Here is a 17312-nt window from a genome sequence, read left to right as displayed (position 1 = left end):
AGTTAATATAGTTAGTAAGGAACAAGGGCGCTCTAAGGGGAGACAGAGGAGGAGCAGTGAGTTACAGCAAGGCGTCCAAGTTCAGAGATCTCTGAAGGTAAGATGGAAAGGTAAATAAATCTGTCACTGTAGGGTCCAGTAGGCAATCCGTAATGCAAAATGTTTCATAAACCAGGAAATCAGCCAAAAACAGGTAAATCGTAATCCAAAGAGAAGTCGTATTTCCAAAGCATAGGTCGACAACGTAAACGGGAGGAAAATCGGAATCCAAGGCAAGTCATAGAGCAAAGCAGAGGTCAATAACGGGAGACAGAAATCGAAAACAAGAAACAATGGAGTAAAGAATCAGGGAACTTACTTCAATCAGATGCACTCGCCAAATGAAGTTCTTGCTTCCTTATGCTTCCGGGCTGAGTGCTAGGTATGATGACGTAAGCATGTGCGCGACGCAGTGGCCGAGCGTCGCGCAACCATGGCAACAGTAGAGACGTACAATAATCTTGGAACGAAGCGCCGTTTGAAGCCGCAACATTCATGCAGGCACCATGGTAACTGCCAGAAGTGTCGTATATGCTTTTCGGGAGTGTTTTGTTTCAGGAAATGGTGGAGACCTAGTCCGGGGAAGGGAACTGTGACAGTCCTTTGAAGATGAGACTGGTAATTTTAGTTGATATTGATTTGCTTTTCCTTTATATTCTGCATTCTGTTTTGTTGCTTCAGTTTCTTCGTTGAGTAGATCTAGAAGGTTTTGGGTTGATGTTTTCTTCCAGGGCCTGCCTGGTAGTGTTGATAATTCTTGATGTCTCACCAATTTTTTGAGATGGTGTGTGGAGTTAATTTCATTCAGTTTTGCTTCTGTGGTCTGTCCATTGTGTTTTCAGCATTCCTGCTTTTTTGATTCAGGTGTTTGAGGGTGGTCGTTTGTGTGAGTGTGCAGTAAGTTGATAGGTGGCGCCATAAGTAGATTGATTTTGGTCTTGTTCCAACAAAGCGGCTCTCTTCCAGTGGGAAGTTTGGCATGCGGTTTATTGGTGTTGGTCGGATCTCAGGTGTGGTGGTTTGAGATGGTTGGTCGTCTTCCGTTTGGTTTGTTCCATTTTGACTAATTCTTGTGCATCAGTCTTTCCTGGTATGAGACATTTTTGCAGTGTCAGATAGTTTGTTAGAGGCTAGGTTTCTTGTTTGATTCTGGTCTGTTTTTCCAGTTAGATTGGTTGTTTGCGTCTTTTCTTGGTGGGTTATCTGGTTGTCAACAGGGTTTTTTCTCCTTGATGTCCAGTCGCACAGATTTAATGGGTGGTGGCTACTTTTTCTTGGTCAATGTTTGTTGGTGTTTCATCTGGAAATATTTGCTTTTGAGACGTTTGTGTTTGTGCTATTCCAGCATAGAGCGGGGGGTAGTGTGTGGGATATTAGAGGGTGAAATAGTCCATGGGTCAAACTAATCCAGAGGGCAAGACCCTTTCCTGGGGAAAAACCATCCCAGGGGCAAAGCTATCCGAGCACGTTATTTTCTGATGTGGTTTTCATGTGGCAGAGGCCGTGTAGTGCTAGAAGTTTGTGATGGCAAGGTCTTGCAATGGCAGATTCTCTGAGTGGCAAGTCCTCACTGGGTTAGGGGCTCACAGGCGCAAAACCCCGTAACAATGGTGTCTTGCAGTGGAGAGTGGCTCAATGTGGCGTTAGCTTCCTCAGTGTTGGGGCCCACTTTGTTAGGGCTTTGTCGTGCTAGCGGGTTCACAGTTGCGAAAACCTCTCTGTGGTTGTCTGTCAGCTGCAACGTTTCGTGGTATGGGAACCTCGGCTTCACAGGTGTAGAATTCGAAGCGAGAAGTTAAATGTTGGCAGAATTAATAGTTAATAGGGGGAGGTTCAAAGTGTTGGAGCTCAAAGTGGCCACGAGGCAAAGTGGTGAAGTTCAGAGGTGGCGAATTCATGGTGGAGTGCTCTTAAAAGTGTCAAAATTCTCACAGTGGTCATGTTCCGAGTGGCAGGGCCCTACCCTGGTACAATTAAAAGTGCATGAAATCTCACAGCAGCAGAAGTCGGAGACAGAGCCCACAGTGGCAAAATTCAAAGTGAGAAAGAAGCGGATCACAATGGCAGAATTTAAATGAGGCAAGGGCCAAAGTTGGCAAATACCTCTGGAGGCAAATTTAAAAGGGAGCATTTTCACAATGGCAAAATTCAAAGTTAGGAAGGTCAGCCATGGTAATGTTCCTTGTTAAGACTTGACAGTCGCAAAGTTCAAAGTAAAGAGTGTCCCACAGTGGTAAATCCAAAGTTAAGGACTCACAGCAGCAAAGATCAGAGTGACTGAATCTCGCAGTGGCAACATTCAAAGTTAAAATTCACAGCAGCTAAGTTCAAAATAACAGAATCTCACAGTAGCAACATTCAAAGTGAAAGTCACACAGTGGCAGAAATTCAAAGATAAGTTAAGGAAGTCCCGCCATGGCTGGATTCAAAATTAAAACTCACAGCAGCTAGAATTAAAGATAAAGACTCACAGCATCCAAGTTTTGTTTGTTTATTATTTGTTATGCGCCGAAATACCCTAGAGTAACAGGGCGCAGCAGGTACAGGAATTTGCAAAACTTAGTTACAGGCAATAAAATATATACAGAGCATGAACACAATAATGAAAGTGAGCAGGAATATATACATATATACAGTTAACAGTTGTGTATCCAGTATGTCCAAGTGACAGGTGGGAAATGCGGAAACCTGGCACAGTAATCTTAGACAATGGCTGTCTTCAGCCAACACATTATCTTGGAACGGAAGTTTTGGTAGGGTAAGTCCATTCTAAGAGTTGGTGGTAGGGAGTTCCACAGTTTAGCCGCTTTCACTGGGAAGCTATTACCTCCTATGGTAGAGCGTTTGTAGTTGGGGATAGAGAGGCAGTCTCTGTATGCTGTCCTTGTCGGTCTCAAGGAAGTCAGTCTGTGAAATCTGTTGATGGGGGCCGCGTTATTGAGGGACTTGTGGGCAAGTGAGGCATTTTTTAGGGAGATTTTGTCTATAATGAGGGTCCAATTGTTCTGCTGGCTATGTGCTGTAATGTGGTCTCTTCTTGAGATTCCCAAGGCCATTCTGAGTGCGTTGTTCTGGAGGGTTTGTAACTTGCTAGTAGTGGCTTTGGAGGACCCAAGATAAAGGGCGTTGCAATAGTCTAAGCGGGATAGTATGAGGGCTCTGGCCAGGCAGCTGGTGTCGGATAAAAAAGGTTTGGCTGTACGGATCAATTTACACGTGTAAGCCGTGGAGGAGGCTAGTGAGTTCACCTGTCTGTTAAAGGTGAAATTGGAATCCAGGTAGAAGCCCAATGTTTTGACTTCGTGTCCCACTCTGATATGATAGTATTGCCAACAATTGTGAAAGATGAGTAGGCTGGGCTTAATTTCTTTAGGCTGGCAGTGGTGCCCAAGGTGATGAGTTCAGTTTTATCATCATTCAGGCATAGACCGTGGGTGGCCATCCATGCCTGGATGATGATGTAAACCATATTCACCAAGGCCAAATCCTTTCCATAATCTCCAGAAAGCGGAAGGAGGATCTGGGTATCATCTGCATAGTTAGTGTAGGTGATACCGAGATGATCCAAATCATTGAAAAGGGGCTTGTTAAATATGTTATACAGTGTAGGGGAGACACAGGAGCCCTGAGGTACGCCACAAGTGATGGGTATGGGGTCTGCAGCGTCTGTAGGCGAGAAAACACTCATGGTTCTGCCATCGAGGAAAGATCTAATACATGTAATGGCCTCAGGGGAGAAGTGGGCAGGCCGTGTGTAGGTGAGAGCAAAGGACCGAGTGGTCGACCAGGTCGAATGCTGCAGAGAGGTCGAAGAGGAGGAGTAATGCTGCTTGGCCACTGTCTTTGAGCAGAGCGATCTCTGTTTTAAGGTCGATGAGCGCTGTCTCAGTCCCATGTTGGGGTCGGAAGCCTGATTGTCTGGCTCCTAACAGGTGGTGTTCTTTCAAGTGCTTCTGTATTTGAACATAGGCGACCTTGTCCAGGATTTTCAGGAGCAATAGTACCGTTGTTATGGGTCTGTAATTAGTAGGTGTGGCTGGGTCAAGAGTAGTTTTTTTTAGTAGAGGTAGTACCCAGGATTGTTTTAGGTTGGTTGGGATGGACCCAGTGGAGAAGGAGGCATTGATTAGCTTTGTGATAAATGGGGAGAGGTCGCGGGCAGCGTCTTTTATAAGCTGTGCTGGACATAGGTCTCCCTGGCAGTTAGAAGGCTTTAGTGACAAGATGATTTTTTCAACTTCGAGTAAGGTCACTTTGGTAAAGTTGAATCGTGTATATCCACTTGTAAGCGACAGAATATCACAGTGGCAAACCATGGATTAAAGAGTCCCACACTGGTAAAATTCTAAGTTAAGACCTCACAGCAGCAAAGTTCAAAGTGATAGAATCTCATAGTGGTAAAAATCAAAGTTTAAGAACGTCTTACAGAGGCAAAATGCAGTTAAAACCTAACAGCAGCAACGTTCAAAGTGAGGAGAGAATGTTGCAGTGGCGTAATTTAAAGTGGCAGAGTCACAGTGGCAAAGATTCAAAGTTAAAAACTCACAGCAGCTACGTTCAGAACGAGAGTTACACAGTGTCAACATTCACAGTAACAAAAGTCTAACGGGGGAAAATCTTGGTGGTGAATGTTAGGGCATATTTTAATTTCTGTCTTAATTCCATTCAACCTTAGAGACCCTCAGCTCTTTTGCTGGATTTAGGACTTTTAATTTTTACTCCTGAGAGGGTGGGGCCTTTTTCTCATTCCCTCCTGTGTTTTTCCTGGCTATGATTTGTGTGTTTTACTGTTTTATGGGGTCTGTCAAACACCATAGGCATCTGCTTTTTGTATAGTGACACACAGCACCTTGGGTGCAGTGCCACTGAGAAGTCCGTTGGACTCCACTAAATGTTTAAAAACATTTTCTTGGGTGAACTACCGTTCCCAAGAATAGTAAGATGATCCCGTCTTACCTTTTTCTTAGTGGGACCATCATAAACCACCCTATGTGGAGTGCTCGGGGGTTACTTAGTAATTCCCTATCCCACTTCTACTTCTCATGTGGGATTTTTTGTTACACTAACATACGATAAAAATAAGACAAAGAAAGTGGAATTCAAATCAAGATCTAATAGGAAGCCCTCCATGCTGGATCAAAAAAGGAGATCTACTTGAGAAAAAAATGCAATCCAAACAACTGCTGAGTGAAGAACAGAAAGGAGCGGGTGGAATCCCAATATATAAAGAACAGCAATAGTTGAGACGAGAGAGAATGCACGTTTGTTGTAATAATTTAGTTGAGAAAAAAGTCAGAAGATGAAGAATTTGATTAATGTTATAAAGATAGAATGGCAAGATTGTGTAATGGCAGAAATTAGATTTTGAAGGGAAAAGGCAGAATGAAAAATAAAACCAAGTTACGGGCAAGAGGAGTGACTGAAAGACTAATGGGGAAAATAAATTACACCATTGTGAAACATGATAGCCGTACACAGAGGGACCCCACAGTCCGGTTCTGAGACCATCAGTCCACTCACTGGGGTAAAAGCCCACTGGCTATTTCGGTTGGACAAACCATGCAACAATACAGCCATTAGCATTTCAACGACTTGGACTGACAATGGGTGCGATGATCCTTGAAAATCTTGCCAATTACAAGGGTGTTCTTTGGACTGGCCCTTCAACTTGTCTAGTGGCTTAGGCATGCCCCAGGGAGTTTGAGTGGTGAGACAAAAACCACCTCCTTGGTTCTCCTGCCTTTCCATGGGAGTTCCTGTGTCTAAGAAACCTGGCTGAGGGAAAAGAAAGACCAAGTAAGGATTTAAATCTCCTGCTCCGCCAAAAGCTCTTCTGTAGTCTGAAGTGCTATCCCAGGGCCTGGTTCCTGGCCACTCTTTTTAGATTACCCAACCATATCGAGACTCCTATCTTTTCAATCTTCTACTAGGCTTTACCACTCCATTATTTCCCTTTGCAGTAATGGTCTGGGGGAACCAGCTTTTACCTCCACCAAAAACTACACCTCATAGAAGGGGGTGGCATCCAGAATCCACCGGTCCTCCAGGCCATTTAGACAGCCGAAAACATGTGATTGCAACACAGTATATCACTGCACAGGAGAGGAGGTGGCGGGGGAGGCAGAAATGGTTTATAAAGCGCTATATATTTCTTGGTGCCAAGTTACCTAAATGATGCTCTTTCATGCAATAACTTTCTTCACTGTTGTCCTATAATCCTTCCAGTCTCTCATCCTGATTTCGGGAACAAACCCACAAAAAATGTAGTATATTGTCTATTTTATTCTTTTGAAGACCAAGAACTGCCTGTGACACAGAAATAAATAACATTGCTAATCAAGTAAATTAGATTTATGAACACGAAAAAGGAATTTAGCAAAATCTGCTAGATAATTTAAAAAAACGAATGTACGCCTGGTGTTTGCACATGTATATGTTTAAAGACCAAAGCAGAAGGCTCCTTGAGGCAAGCACAGGACATAGGAGGTGGCAGGAAATGATCACTTTGTCTACCGCAGAAACATTTCTTGTACTTGCACATGGTTCTGTCAGCCATTAATTTTACAGGGATGTGTACAAGCGCCTAGTTCTTTCACAAAGCTTTACATTCTTGAGGATATAGTCTGTTTCCAACATGTTGTGCTCAATAAAGAAACCATGCCCCTCCATTCACAAAAATCATCAGTAGGGAGTAATACTCGAGACATTTAAAAAAAAGTATAATTCTATATCAAGCTAGAGCTATAATGGTTTCTACCCAATAAATGTAAATTAAATCAAGCATACCCAAAATTAGTGGATCCGCCCATTATAAAAATGTGCATTACATTCATTAACATCTGTGCTGCCGGACTTACCTGTATCACTGTAGCCACCTGCTGTGAGAAGATATCAAACAGTTTAATATCTGCTGGTATTCCTGGACCGTCTTCCCGATGTGCAAATAAAGCTAGCCTGCAAAGAAAGAACAAAGCTTATGGCAACTCAATTGTGCTGCAACAGAATTGAGCACAGCTCTTCCACTGAAGGCTCGCAAAACTGATCTGTACATCAATCATGGCATCAGCATGAATTTGTGAGATAATCCAAGAAAAGAACAAGTTACTTTCTTACCTGGTAACGTTCTTTCGATGGGATGGTCCGACGACGTATTCCATATCTATGACAGGTAATGTCCACAGCTGTGCTGCTTCGGAAAATCTTTGGCGTCTGCGTCCTGCGTCAATGACGTCGATGCGCCGTCCCCGAGGACCTCCTCCGACAGCCGACGTCACCCGATGTGATAAGTAGGACGCACGACGCCCATAGCCTCAGTTATAGTTTTTTCCCAGAACGTGTGCCACCAGTTTCTACCAGTCAGACACACAAGGCCTTGCGTAACGCAAGCTGCAATCGCAAAAGAAATTCTGCAGCGGGGAAGGCAGGGAGGGAGCGATATGGAATACGTCGTCGGACCATCCCATCGAAAGAACATTACCAGGTAAGAAAGTAACTTGTTCTTCGAGTGGATTGGGTCCTCCGACGTATTCCATATCTATGACAGACTCCCAAAGCAGTACAAGCAAGGAGGTGGGAAAGAATTCAGAATACAAATTTAGCATGCCCAATCAAATTGCGGAAAAGAGAACTGCCTTGCCAAAGGCCAGATCTTGCCCTCTGATGGAATCAAGGGAATAGTGATGTACAAAAGTATGTACTGAAGCCCAGGTGGCTGCATCACAGATGTGACGAATAGGAACTCCCCTCTGCAGGGCAATAGACGCAGCCACTCCTCTGGTAGAATGGGCCCGCAAGCCAGCCGGAGGGTCCTTTAACCGCCAAGCGGTAACACTCGGAGATAGCCAAAATAATACAACGAGACAAAGTATGTTTCGTCACAGCTTGTCCCAAACGCTTTCCAGCGTAACCAATGAAAAGTTGATCGTCCACTCTGACCCGGGACATGCGCGAAATATAAAAGATCAACGCTCTCCGAGGATCAAGCCTATGGAGCCTCTCCTCTTCCTTACCAGGATGTGGAGGAGGATAGAAAGCCGGAAGAACAACCTTCTGACCCAAATGAAATTCCGAAACCACCTTCGGAAGAAAAGAAGGACAAACCCTAAGGACAACCCTGTCCTTATGAAACACAGTGAAGGGTGGCTTAACTGAAAGTGCCTGTAACTCACTCACTCTGCGAACGGAAGTAACGGCAACCAAAAACACAGTTTTCAGAGTCAACGGCCTCAAAGGGCAAGAATGTAAAGGCTCAAACGGAGCACCCATAAGAAACTTAAGAACAAGGTTCAAATCCCAACCTGGCACCAAAAAAGGTGACAGAGGGAACACATTAGTGAGCCCTTTCAAAAACTGCGAAATTAAAGGAATCTTAAAATAGGAACACACTTCAGACTAGCGCTTAAATATGGACAGCGCCGCCAGGTAACCTTTAATGGTCCCCACTTGCAAGCCCCTGTGGGCCAAAGAAAGCAAAAAAGACAGAACCATGGGAATGTCACATTGAAAAGGATCCACATTCTGAACTATGCACCAGTCGCAGAACTTTCTCCAACGCCAACGGTACAGAGACTTAGTTGCCGGCCGCCTGGCCGAGAGCAACACCTCCATCACGTCTTCAGGGAGGTCCCAATCCTTATACCTCAACCTTTCAGAAGCCAAGCGTGAAGATTGAGGGATCTGACCTCTGGATGGAGAACCTGACCCCCCTCCCGTGAGAGCAGATCGTCTCGGTAGGGAAGACGACGTGGAGGGCGGATGGACAAGTCTAGAAGGTCCGGGTACCACGTCCTCCTGGCCCACGTCGGAGCAATGAGGATCATCCGGGAACCGAACCGACGTAACCTCCGCAGCACTTGCAGGATGACGGGGACTGGAGGAAACGCGTACAGCAGTGGGAATGACCACTCCACCACGAACGCGTCTCCTAAGGCTCCTTTTGGAGGAAATTCCCGCAAGCAAAACCTTTCGCACTTCCGGTTGACACTGGAGGCGAAGAGATCCACTTGAGGGGTCCCCCAAAGGGCGAAGATCTCCAGGAGAATACCCTGAGCCAGCTCCCACTCATGAGAGATCGTGCTCTGCCTGCTCAGAGCGTCCGCCGTCTCGTTGTCGTCTCCGGCCAGATGAACCGCCGAGATCGAAACTTCCTGCTGGATGGCCCAGAACTCGAGCTGCATCGCCTGCCTGCACAGTGGAAGTGACCCTGCCCCCCCCTTTTTGTTGAGGTAGTGGATGGCCACCGTGTTGTCCGTTAGAATCAGGACACTCTTTCCGCGCACAGTCAGCAGAAAAGCCTTCAGGGTTAGCCCGACGGCCCTCAGCTCCAACAGATTGATATGGAGTCTGGACTCCGACGGAGACCAACGACCACTGACTGTCAACTCGTTGGCATGAGTTCCCCATCCCGTGAGGGATGCGTCCGTCACGATCGTCACCTCCGGCCAGGGCAGCCAAAATGGGGCCCCCTTCATCAGATTGCCCTCGACGGCCCACCACAGAAGGTCCCGGGCTACCGAGGGCAGCACCTGAACAGGGTCCGACAGCCTGCCGGAGGACAGACCACTGGAGCTTAAGTGTCCACTGCAAAGATCTCATCCGCAGACGAGCCTCTGGCACCAGAAGAATGCAGGATGCCATGAGGCCGAGCAGTCTCAAGAATTCGGACGCTGGGAGATTCTGGGCAAGCTGAAACTTGTGCACCATCTGCTGAATGTGATGAGCCCACACCTGGGGAGGAAAACACTGCCCCAGGGACGTGTCGATCACTGCTCCGATGTACTGGAGCCTCTGAGTTGGTGTCAAATGGGACTTCTTTAAATTGAGGGAGAAGCCCAGCCTGTGAAGGGAGTGGCAAGTGACCGACAGATGATCCAGGACTTGCTCAGGAGAGCTCCCCCTGGTTAACCAATCGTCCAGGTAGGGGTAGACGTGAATCCACTCTTTCCTGAGATGCGCTGCCATCACCACCATGAGCTTGGTGAAAACCCTCGGGGCGGAGGTCAATCCGAACGGCAGGACCCGAAACTGAAAGTGCGAGTCGCCAACCGCGAACCTCAGGTACTTCTTGTGCTTGGGATGGATTGGCACATGGAAGTAAGCATCCTTGAGGTCGAGAGACACCAACCAGTCCTGAAGTTGAAGGGCCTGGAGGACTTGAGAAAGAGTCACCATCTTGAACTTGTCCTTCCTGAGGAGTTTGTTCAAACCGTGCAAGTCCATGATGGGTCTCAATCCCCCGTCTTTCTTCGAAATCAAAAAATAAGGGGAATACCATCCCTTGTTCCTCTCCTCTACAGGCACCAGTTCTATGGCGCCTTTCTCCAGCAGGGCTTGAATTTCCTGCGCAAGGAGCGGATCCGGACACTTCAAAGAGAGGTTCCCTGGTGGATTGTCGTGAGGCCTCTGCCGAAAAGGAAGACAGTAGCCGTGGGTTATGATCTCCAGAACCCACACATCTGAAGTAATGGCTTGCCACTCTACAAGATGCTGCGCCAGCCTTCCCCCAACCGGCGAGCCATGGGACCTGGCCTCATGACTGAGTGGTAGCGGCTGCGGCGTTGCCTGAGGGCAAAGAGGCAACTGCCCGAGCAGCCTTGGCACCTCGAGTACCTTAGTTTCCACCTCTGGCACTCTTACGATGGCCTCTTTGACTGCTAGCTCCCCTCGCTTTACTGAAGGACGAGTAATAGCGAAAGGAACCTCCCCTCCATTGCTGTCCCCTAGGACGAAAAGGCGGAGGTTGGCGAACTGCAGCGCCCAACGACTTTGCTGCAGCTTTGGAGGTCTGCAACCTCTCAAGGCTCTCGTCAGCCTTGCTGCCAAAAAGGTGTTCAACGTCAAAAGGCATGTTGAGGAGCCGGGACTGCACATCAGGAGCGAACCCAGACTTCCGCAACCACGCAAACCTGCGCATACCGGTGCTCGCCGCCATGGACCGGCTGACACAATCCGCCAAGTCCAAACCCGACAGAACGGCCTCACACAGCATCCTTGCCATCCTGAACTATAGAAAGGAAACCATCCCGTTCGTCCCCTACGGGAATATGATCAGCCGCTAATGCAACACAGTTCCACAGAGTGTGTGTGAAACGAGACAAGGCACATATGGAGTTGGCCGCCTGAAGCACCATACCCCCCGAAGAAAACACTTTCTTCACCCAGGCGTCAAAACATTTGTTGTTCCTATCCGGAGGGATGGTAGGATACGACGCCTGCTTTGCCGGGGCCGTAGCCACCTGCACCACCAATCTCTCCGGGGTGGGGTGCCTAGACAAGTAGCAGGGGTCGCTGCTGGCTGGACGGTATTTTCGCGACAAAGCCTTGCCCACTGCCGGGAGACTCTCCGTAGCAGTCCAATCCGCCGCCACCCTTCTCTGCAGAGCCATATGAAAAGGCAAAACCGGGTCAGTGGGTGGACCGAAATCAAGGATGTCCGTGAGATCATCCTGAACGAACTCCCCTGGGGGAGCTGACCAACCCAAGTGCTCGGTAACCCGGGACATAAGGCGCCGATATGAAGAATCGGCATGAGTGCCAGGCTCCGGCCGACAAAACTCCACCTCCGGAGAGGTGTCCAGTCCACTGGCATCATGCAGCGACTGCCTCAGGTCATCAAACTGGCTATGGCCCGAGATAAGGTCATCTGGAACCGTAACCGGAACCAGGCCGCCATCAGAGCCTTCATCACCCTCTGAAATGTACTCCAGGCGGGGAGAGGAAGACCTCTGTGGACCAAAGCAGTGCCGGACCTTAGCCACAGCCTTTCTAGGGGCAAACCCCGTGCCACGGGGCCCCTCCGACACCACCGCCTCGAAAGGCGTCGAGGGCGCTGACCGAATCGGCGCTGGCGTCAACAGAAAAGGCGTCGAGGGCGCCGAACGAGTCGGCGCCGGAGTCGACAGAAAAGGCGTCGACGTCGAGCGAATCGACGTCAGCTGCAGCGCCGCCAGCATCGGCGGCGTCGACACAGTCCTCGAAGCCGGAGCTCCGAGCGTGTCTCTCAACAACCTACGCACCGACGGCTTCGATGACCCCCTCGGAGGTGGAGCCTCGAGAGAAATCGTCGACGACCTCGGCGCCGACCGCGTTGACGTCTTCTTCGAAGACGGCACAGGATCACACGGTCTCGAGCGCGTCGAGGACCGAAACCTGGCACGGGCATGGCGAGAACGGCTACCCTTGTCCGAGCAGGACCTCTCCCGCGAGCCGTGCCGACCACCCGAGCCCGAAGGCGTACGAGCAGTGTCTCTCGACCGGTGCCGACCTGCCCCACTCGGAGGCGCGGACGGACCGGTGCCCTGCGATTCAAGAATCGCTAGCAACTGCTTCCCGAAGAAAGCCCATTGCTCCGGTGTCGCTTGCATGGAGGGATAAGCGACCCGCCGACGGGCGGAGTCCTCGGAAGAGGACGGCGAAGGCGACCTATGCCGGCGCTTCCTGGAATGCCTCGAAGAGGCGGAAGAGTGGTGAGACCGACTCCTGGAAGGAGACCCACCGGACTTCCGACGATGACGCGGAGAGTCGCCCCTCGAGTCATCCGTCGAAAGCCCCGCAGACCTCCACTTCTGGGGCTTAAACACCCGGCATATCGACAGCTTCTTCTTGCGTTCCCGCAAGGCCTTTGCAGTGAACGACTGGCAGTCGGCACAGTCATCCGTATCGTGGGCCTCCCCGAGGCACCAGAGGCAGGCGTCGGGCAAGTCCGTGACCGACATCTTGGACCCACAGTCCCCGCAGTTCTTGAAGCCCGGAAGTGGGGTTGAAGACGAGAAAGACATCGCCACGAACAGGTCTTCACAACAAACCGAACAGGTTCAACGAACCGAGAATAGAAAACAGCAAACTCCAACGAGCCGAGGCGTACCGAGAAAAAATGGAACTGAGGCTATGGGCGTCGTGCGTCCTACTTATCACATCGGGTGACGTCGGCCGTCGGAGGAGGTCCTCGGGGACGGCGTATCGACGTCATCGACGCAGGACGCAGACGCCAAAGATTTTCCGAAGCAGCACAGCTGTGGACATTACCTGTCATAGATATGGAATAAGTCGGAGGACCCAATCCCCTCGAAAATTATAATTTTTCAATTGTGTCCTATCAGAAGGAAAGCAAACATTCTGAGATCAAGTGCGTAATCTATGGAATGTATTATTTTGTATTCATGTCACAATGGGGGGAAAAAAAAAAATCAAACCGCAGACAAGATGCGGGTTTACACTTTGTTATCACAGGAAAGGTTGGATGAATGCCTTTGGGCAAAACAAAATTCTATAGGGATATCTCTGGCTTAAGGTGTAGGGATGAGGGTAACAAAACAAGTGTAAGGGTCTATACTAAAATGACCAAGGGTACAAGTCAAAATTCCCCATTTTACAATACATAGGGAAATAGCCCCCTGCTGGCTATTTCCAGGTCCATCACAATCGCTGGGATTTTACAGCGTTTCAACATGCTTCCTTGACCCTTGAATCCTTGGGTTCCCTACTGTATTTCAGGGATGTAGGCCCAACATGCCAACCAGGCAAGACATTATAGCTCCCACTTGCCATAAGGTTGGGGACCGCAACATTTTGCTCCCCAGATGGTTTTGACTACTTCGCCCAAAAATCCCAACACAGGAGAGTTAATGGAAAGGGATAATGAATATCGGGAAAGCCGCTGGTTACAAAACCATGCCTTAAGGGGTACACAATCTATTATCAGGCAGGCTTTGGGTTATCTGCCCCCCGAAGGCTGTTAATATCGTGCTCTCTTACTCAAGGCTGCTAATGGGAGTGTCCATCAAAAACTGTGCTGCACTGCTCAGTATCCTGCTCACTTGCTCTAGCTCTCCAGAGATCCTCCAACCCGATCTGCTTACTTTAACCTACTTTTATACAATTGTAACCATAAGTGATTCAATAATGTTGGTGATTGTTTCCTTGTCAGTCACAGGATTGGCCATGGTCCCATCTCCACCGTGTTTCATCCTTCCTCATTGGGCCTGTTGGGAGGTGAAGGGGAGAGAGAGTTTCCATAGCCCGCTGGCAAGGGTTGTGAAGAGGCTGTATTCTGAGAGGAAGAACAGTGTGTCCACCATGTTAGACCAAATCTCTCTCAAAAGGTAACGGAGGCAGAGTATTCAGGCTTCACTCTAAGGCAGAGATGGGCTGGTACCAAAATTGGTCCCATACACATGTAAAATGCACCATACAATATCAGGGCTCGCAAAATCTACTAGCCCGCTAGCTATGACAAGTAGTTTTTATGAAGGGCGAGTACCTTTTGCATGAGACTCGACCATGCTGGCGACTATTGGGAAATTAGAAAGGTATTTTTCATTTACTGCAAACACACTTTGTTTGCAGTAAATGACAAATACAAGTTTCACTTTGCATGCTTGACATCATTGCACCAAATATGAAGTGTGCTTATGGCGAGGTATCCAGTGATTCCATAGAATACAAAGCATCAAATGCAAAAGCATTGAAAAAAGACTTTAAGGGTAACATTTTTATTATAATGGGTTTTACAAGGTAAAAAAAACGGGTGTTGAGGGGGACCCCCCATTAAAAAAATAAATTTGTAATTAATTTTTTTTCGATGCTTTTGCATTCAATGCTATCACTATAAACCTTATGACGACATGCACCATTTTACAAAAGCACTGGTAAATATTTTGTCACCAGTCACCTTGGGGCAAGTGCATTTCTCTTAAGTCGAGCATGTAAACTAAGGAACACGCCCTGCAGGTCTAGTGGGATTTTGAAGAATTTGCATGGCTTGAATATGCTATAAAATATACATATAATTATTTAGTACTGCATTCAGGTTTAAAACACTGTCAAACCATTTAAACTATACCAACAAAGCATGTATGTAGCGAAAAACAACCACACGTTGACTGAACTGTGACTGCGTTTTGGTTGCTTTGACCCTGCACACCCCAATTGAAAAGTGACTGCATTAAACAGGTGTTAAACCGGCAACCCTGTAATGCATCTTGCTACATACCAACCTGGTCAACACCGGTCTATTGACCCCAAATCTTAAACCTATTCTTCTGGCCAGCTGCCCAATCACCAAAGATACTATCACCTCACATCTGCCCCAAAGTACCACTTTGCTCCCCCAGCCACCCACTCTACCCCCTACCTAACCCTTTCTTCCTACTCATTGTCCTCTCCCTACCTTTCGCCCATTGCCTCTCTGTACTCCCATCTTCTGGCCAACAGCTCCCCCACGTCACTCGCTCCTCTCGCCATTCCTATCCTCTGCGAAACCTCCAAGAGACCTCTCCGACACTCATCTCACTCGAGTGCTACTCAAACCTGATTTACCTTAGCCATTATCCCTCAGCTTATCCCCCACCCTACCCCTCACTGACTCTGCCTATTACCGACCTCACCATCGGTTTCTGACTGCCCACTCGGTCTACAATAAAACATCTTTCATTACTGACCACTTCAGCTCTATCACCACCAAAGTCTCTGCTGTAGCCATCACTGAACCCTGGATTGCACTGCCCATGATACCAGCTACTGCTGCCATACATACTGGTTTTGCCACCATTTCTCACCCCCCCGCCCCCTGACTCTCAAAGTGATTGTGGAGCCTATATCTGTGTAACTCTTTGCTGCCATCACTCCTCCCACTTTACCAATCACCTGGCACCCCTAACCACCTCTTCTTTGATCTGGATCTGCAACTTGAATCTTTTACACCATATGTCCCCCTGGTACTAAACTGGCAACATTATCCTCCCCACCATCACAGACTTGCCAATTACAACTTTACTCTATTCTGTTTTGAGCCCTCTTGTTACCGTACAGAATCTTCGCACACACAATCTGGGAAGCTCCCTTGATAAAATCCTCCTATTCTCCCATCTCTCTCTAAGTCGTTGCCATGTGACCATTCACCTGCATACTTAACCACTTCAGTACCCTCCCTAACTGTATAAACACTCACTTCAAATATCACGACAGAAAACTCCAACTTATATTTTTGTAAGTTCTCAATGGCACCACTGTTAAAATGTTATATATCGGTAGAGTAATCCCTGTCTTGATAAATGGTGCTGATGTTAACCCAGTGGTAAGGGCATTAGACTGGACAAGGCTAGAGGGTAAACTGTGGAAGTGTGTTCTTTCCCTTCCCCAGTCACTTCCGATATCCTGGGTAAGGTATGAACTTGGCTTACATCCCTCCGTTACCATGTAGAATGGCGGGTATTATCTGCCTATAGATTGATTTTGGTACTGTTAGGGAGAATTCTCAGAAATGTGTTAATTCCCTCCACCTTAGAGACCCCCAGCAACTTTGCTGTATTTTGAGGACTTGATTTTTTTAACCTGGAGAGAGTAACAACCTTTATCCCACTCTCTCATGTATTTTAATGTGATGTTATACACTTTGTTTCTTTTGGTTGTGGAGTCTGACAAACTCCATAGGCATCATCGCTTACATTGTGTTGTTAGGGAGAATTCTCAAAAATGTGCCAATTCCTCCCACCTTAGAGCCCTCCAGCTCTTTTGCTAAACTTTGGGACTTTGAAATTCTTATTTATTTTACTTATTTAGTTATTAGGCGCCGGAAGCCCTCAGGCATCGGGGCGCTACAAAGAGACAGATACTCAGGAACCAACTGACTTACATAGAGAACGGGACACTTGGCAGGACAAGACATAGAGGAACTGTTACTACGCTAGAGTCCTGTTTTCATTTGAACAGGAAAGTTTTCAATGTCTTTCTGAATTTGAGGTGATTGGGTTCTAGTCTAAAACTCAGCAGCAGTTTATTCCAACTGGCGGCTGTCCGGTTGGGGAAGGCTCTGCCTAGACCATTAGCTTTTTTAGATGGGTGCACTACAATGAGCCCTTGAGCCTCAGATCTTAATGTACGTGTTGGTGTGTAGCCAACAAATTTAGACTAAAGGTAAGCCGGGGCCTTTCCGTACACACACTTATGGGTGAGTGTCAGGGATTTAAACATAATGGTCATAACCCATAAACCAGTGTAGCTCCCTTCTAGCATCAATGATGTGGTCTGATCTTGCTTTTTGCTTGATTTTTCGGACCGCGTGGCTTTGGATAAGTTGGTATGTTATCAGGCATTGTTTGCTTGCTAACAGTAACAGTGCATTACCATAATCCAGGCGAGAAAGTATGGCAGCTCTGGCTATTGTGGAACAATTAGTTTAATTAAGTAGGGGTCTTATAGCTTTCAACAGCCTCAAGTAATAAGAACAGTTTTTACTGACATAAGAGGCTTGAGCATCTGAGCTCATGAAGGCTTCC

The 17312-nt window shown here is 47.7% G+C and overlaps 1 protein-coding gene across 1 annotated transcript in view; it reads right to left on the bottom strand.

The window, feature by feature from the left end:
- Positions 1 to 17312, bottom strand: part of VPS35 (VPS35 retromer complex component) — a 1351314-nt gene that overhangs the window by 804774 nt on the left and 529228 nt on the right. Inside the window, exon 9 of the mRNA XM_069607068.1 lies at positions 6897 to 6993. Coding sequence (XP_069463169.1) covers positions 6897 to 6993 — 97 coding nt within the window. The remainder of the gene's footprint in view (positions 1 to 6896; positions 6994 to 17312) is intronic.

The sequence above is a fragment of the Ambystoma mexicanum genome, chromosome 1p (genome assembly GCF_040938575.1).
Source record: "Ambystoma mexicanum isolate Mex_15411 chromosome 1p, UKY_AmexF1_1, whole genome shotgun sequence".
NCBI classification, from domain to species: Eukaryota; Metazoa; Chordata; class Amphibia; order Caudata; family Ambystomatidae; genus Ambystoma; species Ambystoma mexicanum.
Note: the sequence above shows the minus strand (reverse complement) of the source record. Positions and strands in the feature narration are given on the sequence as shown.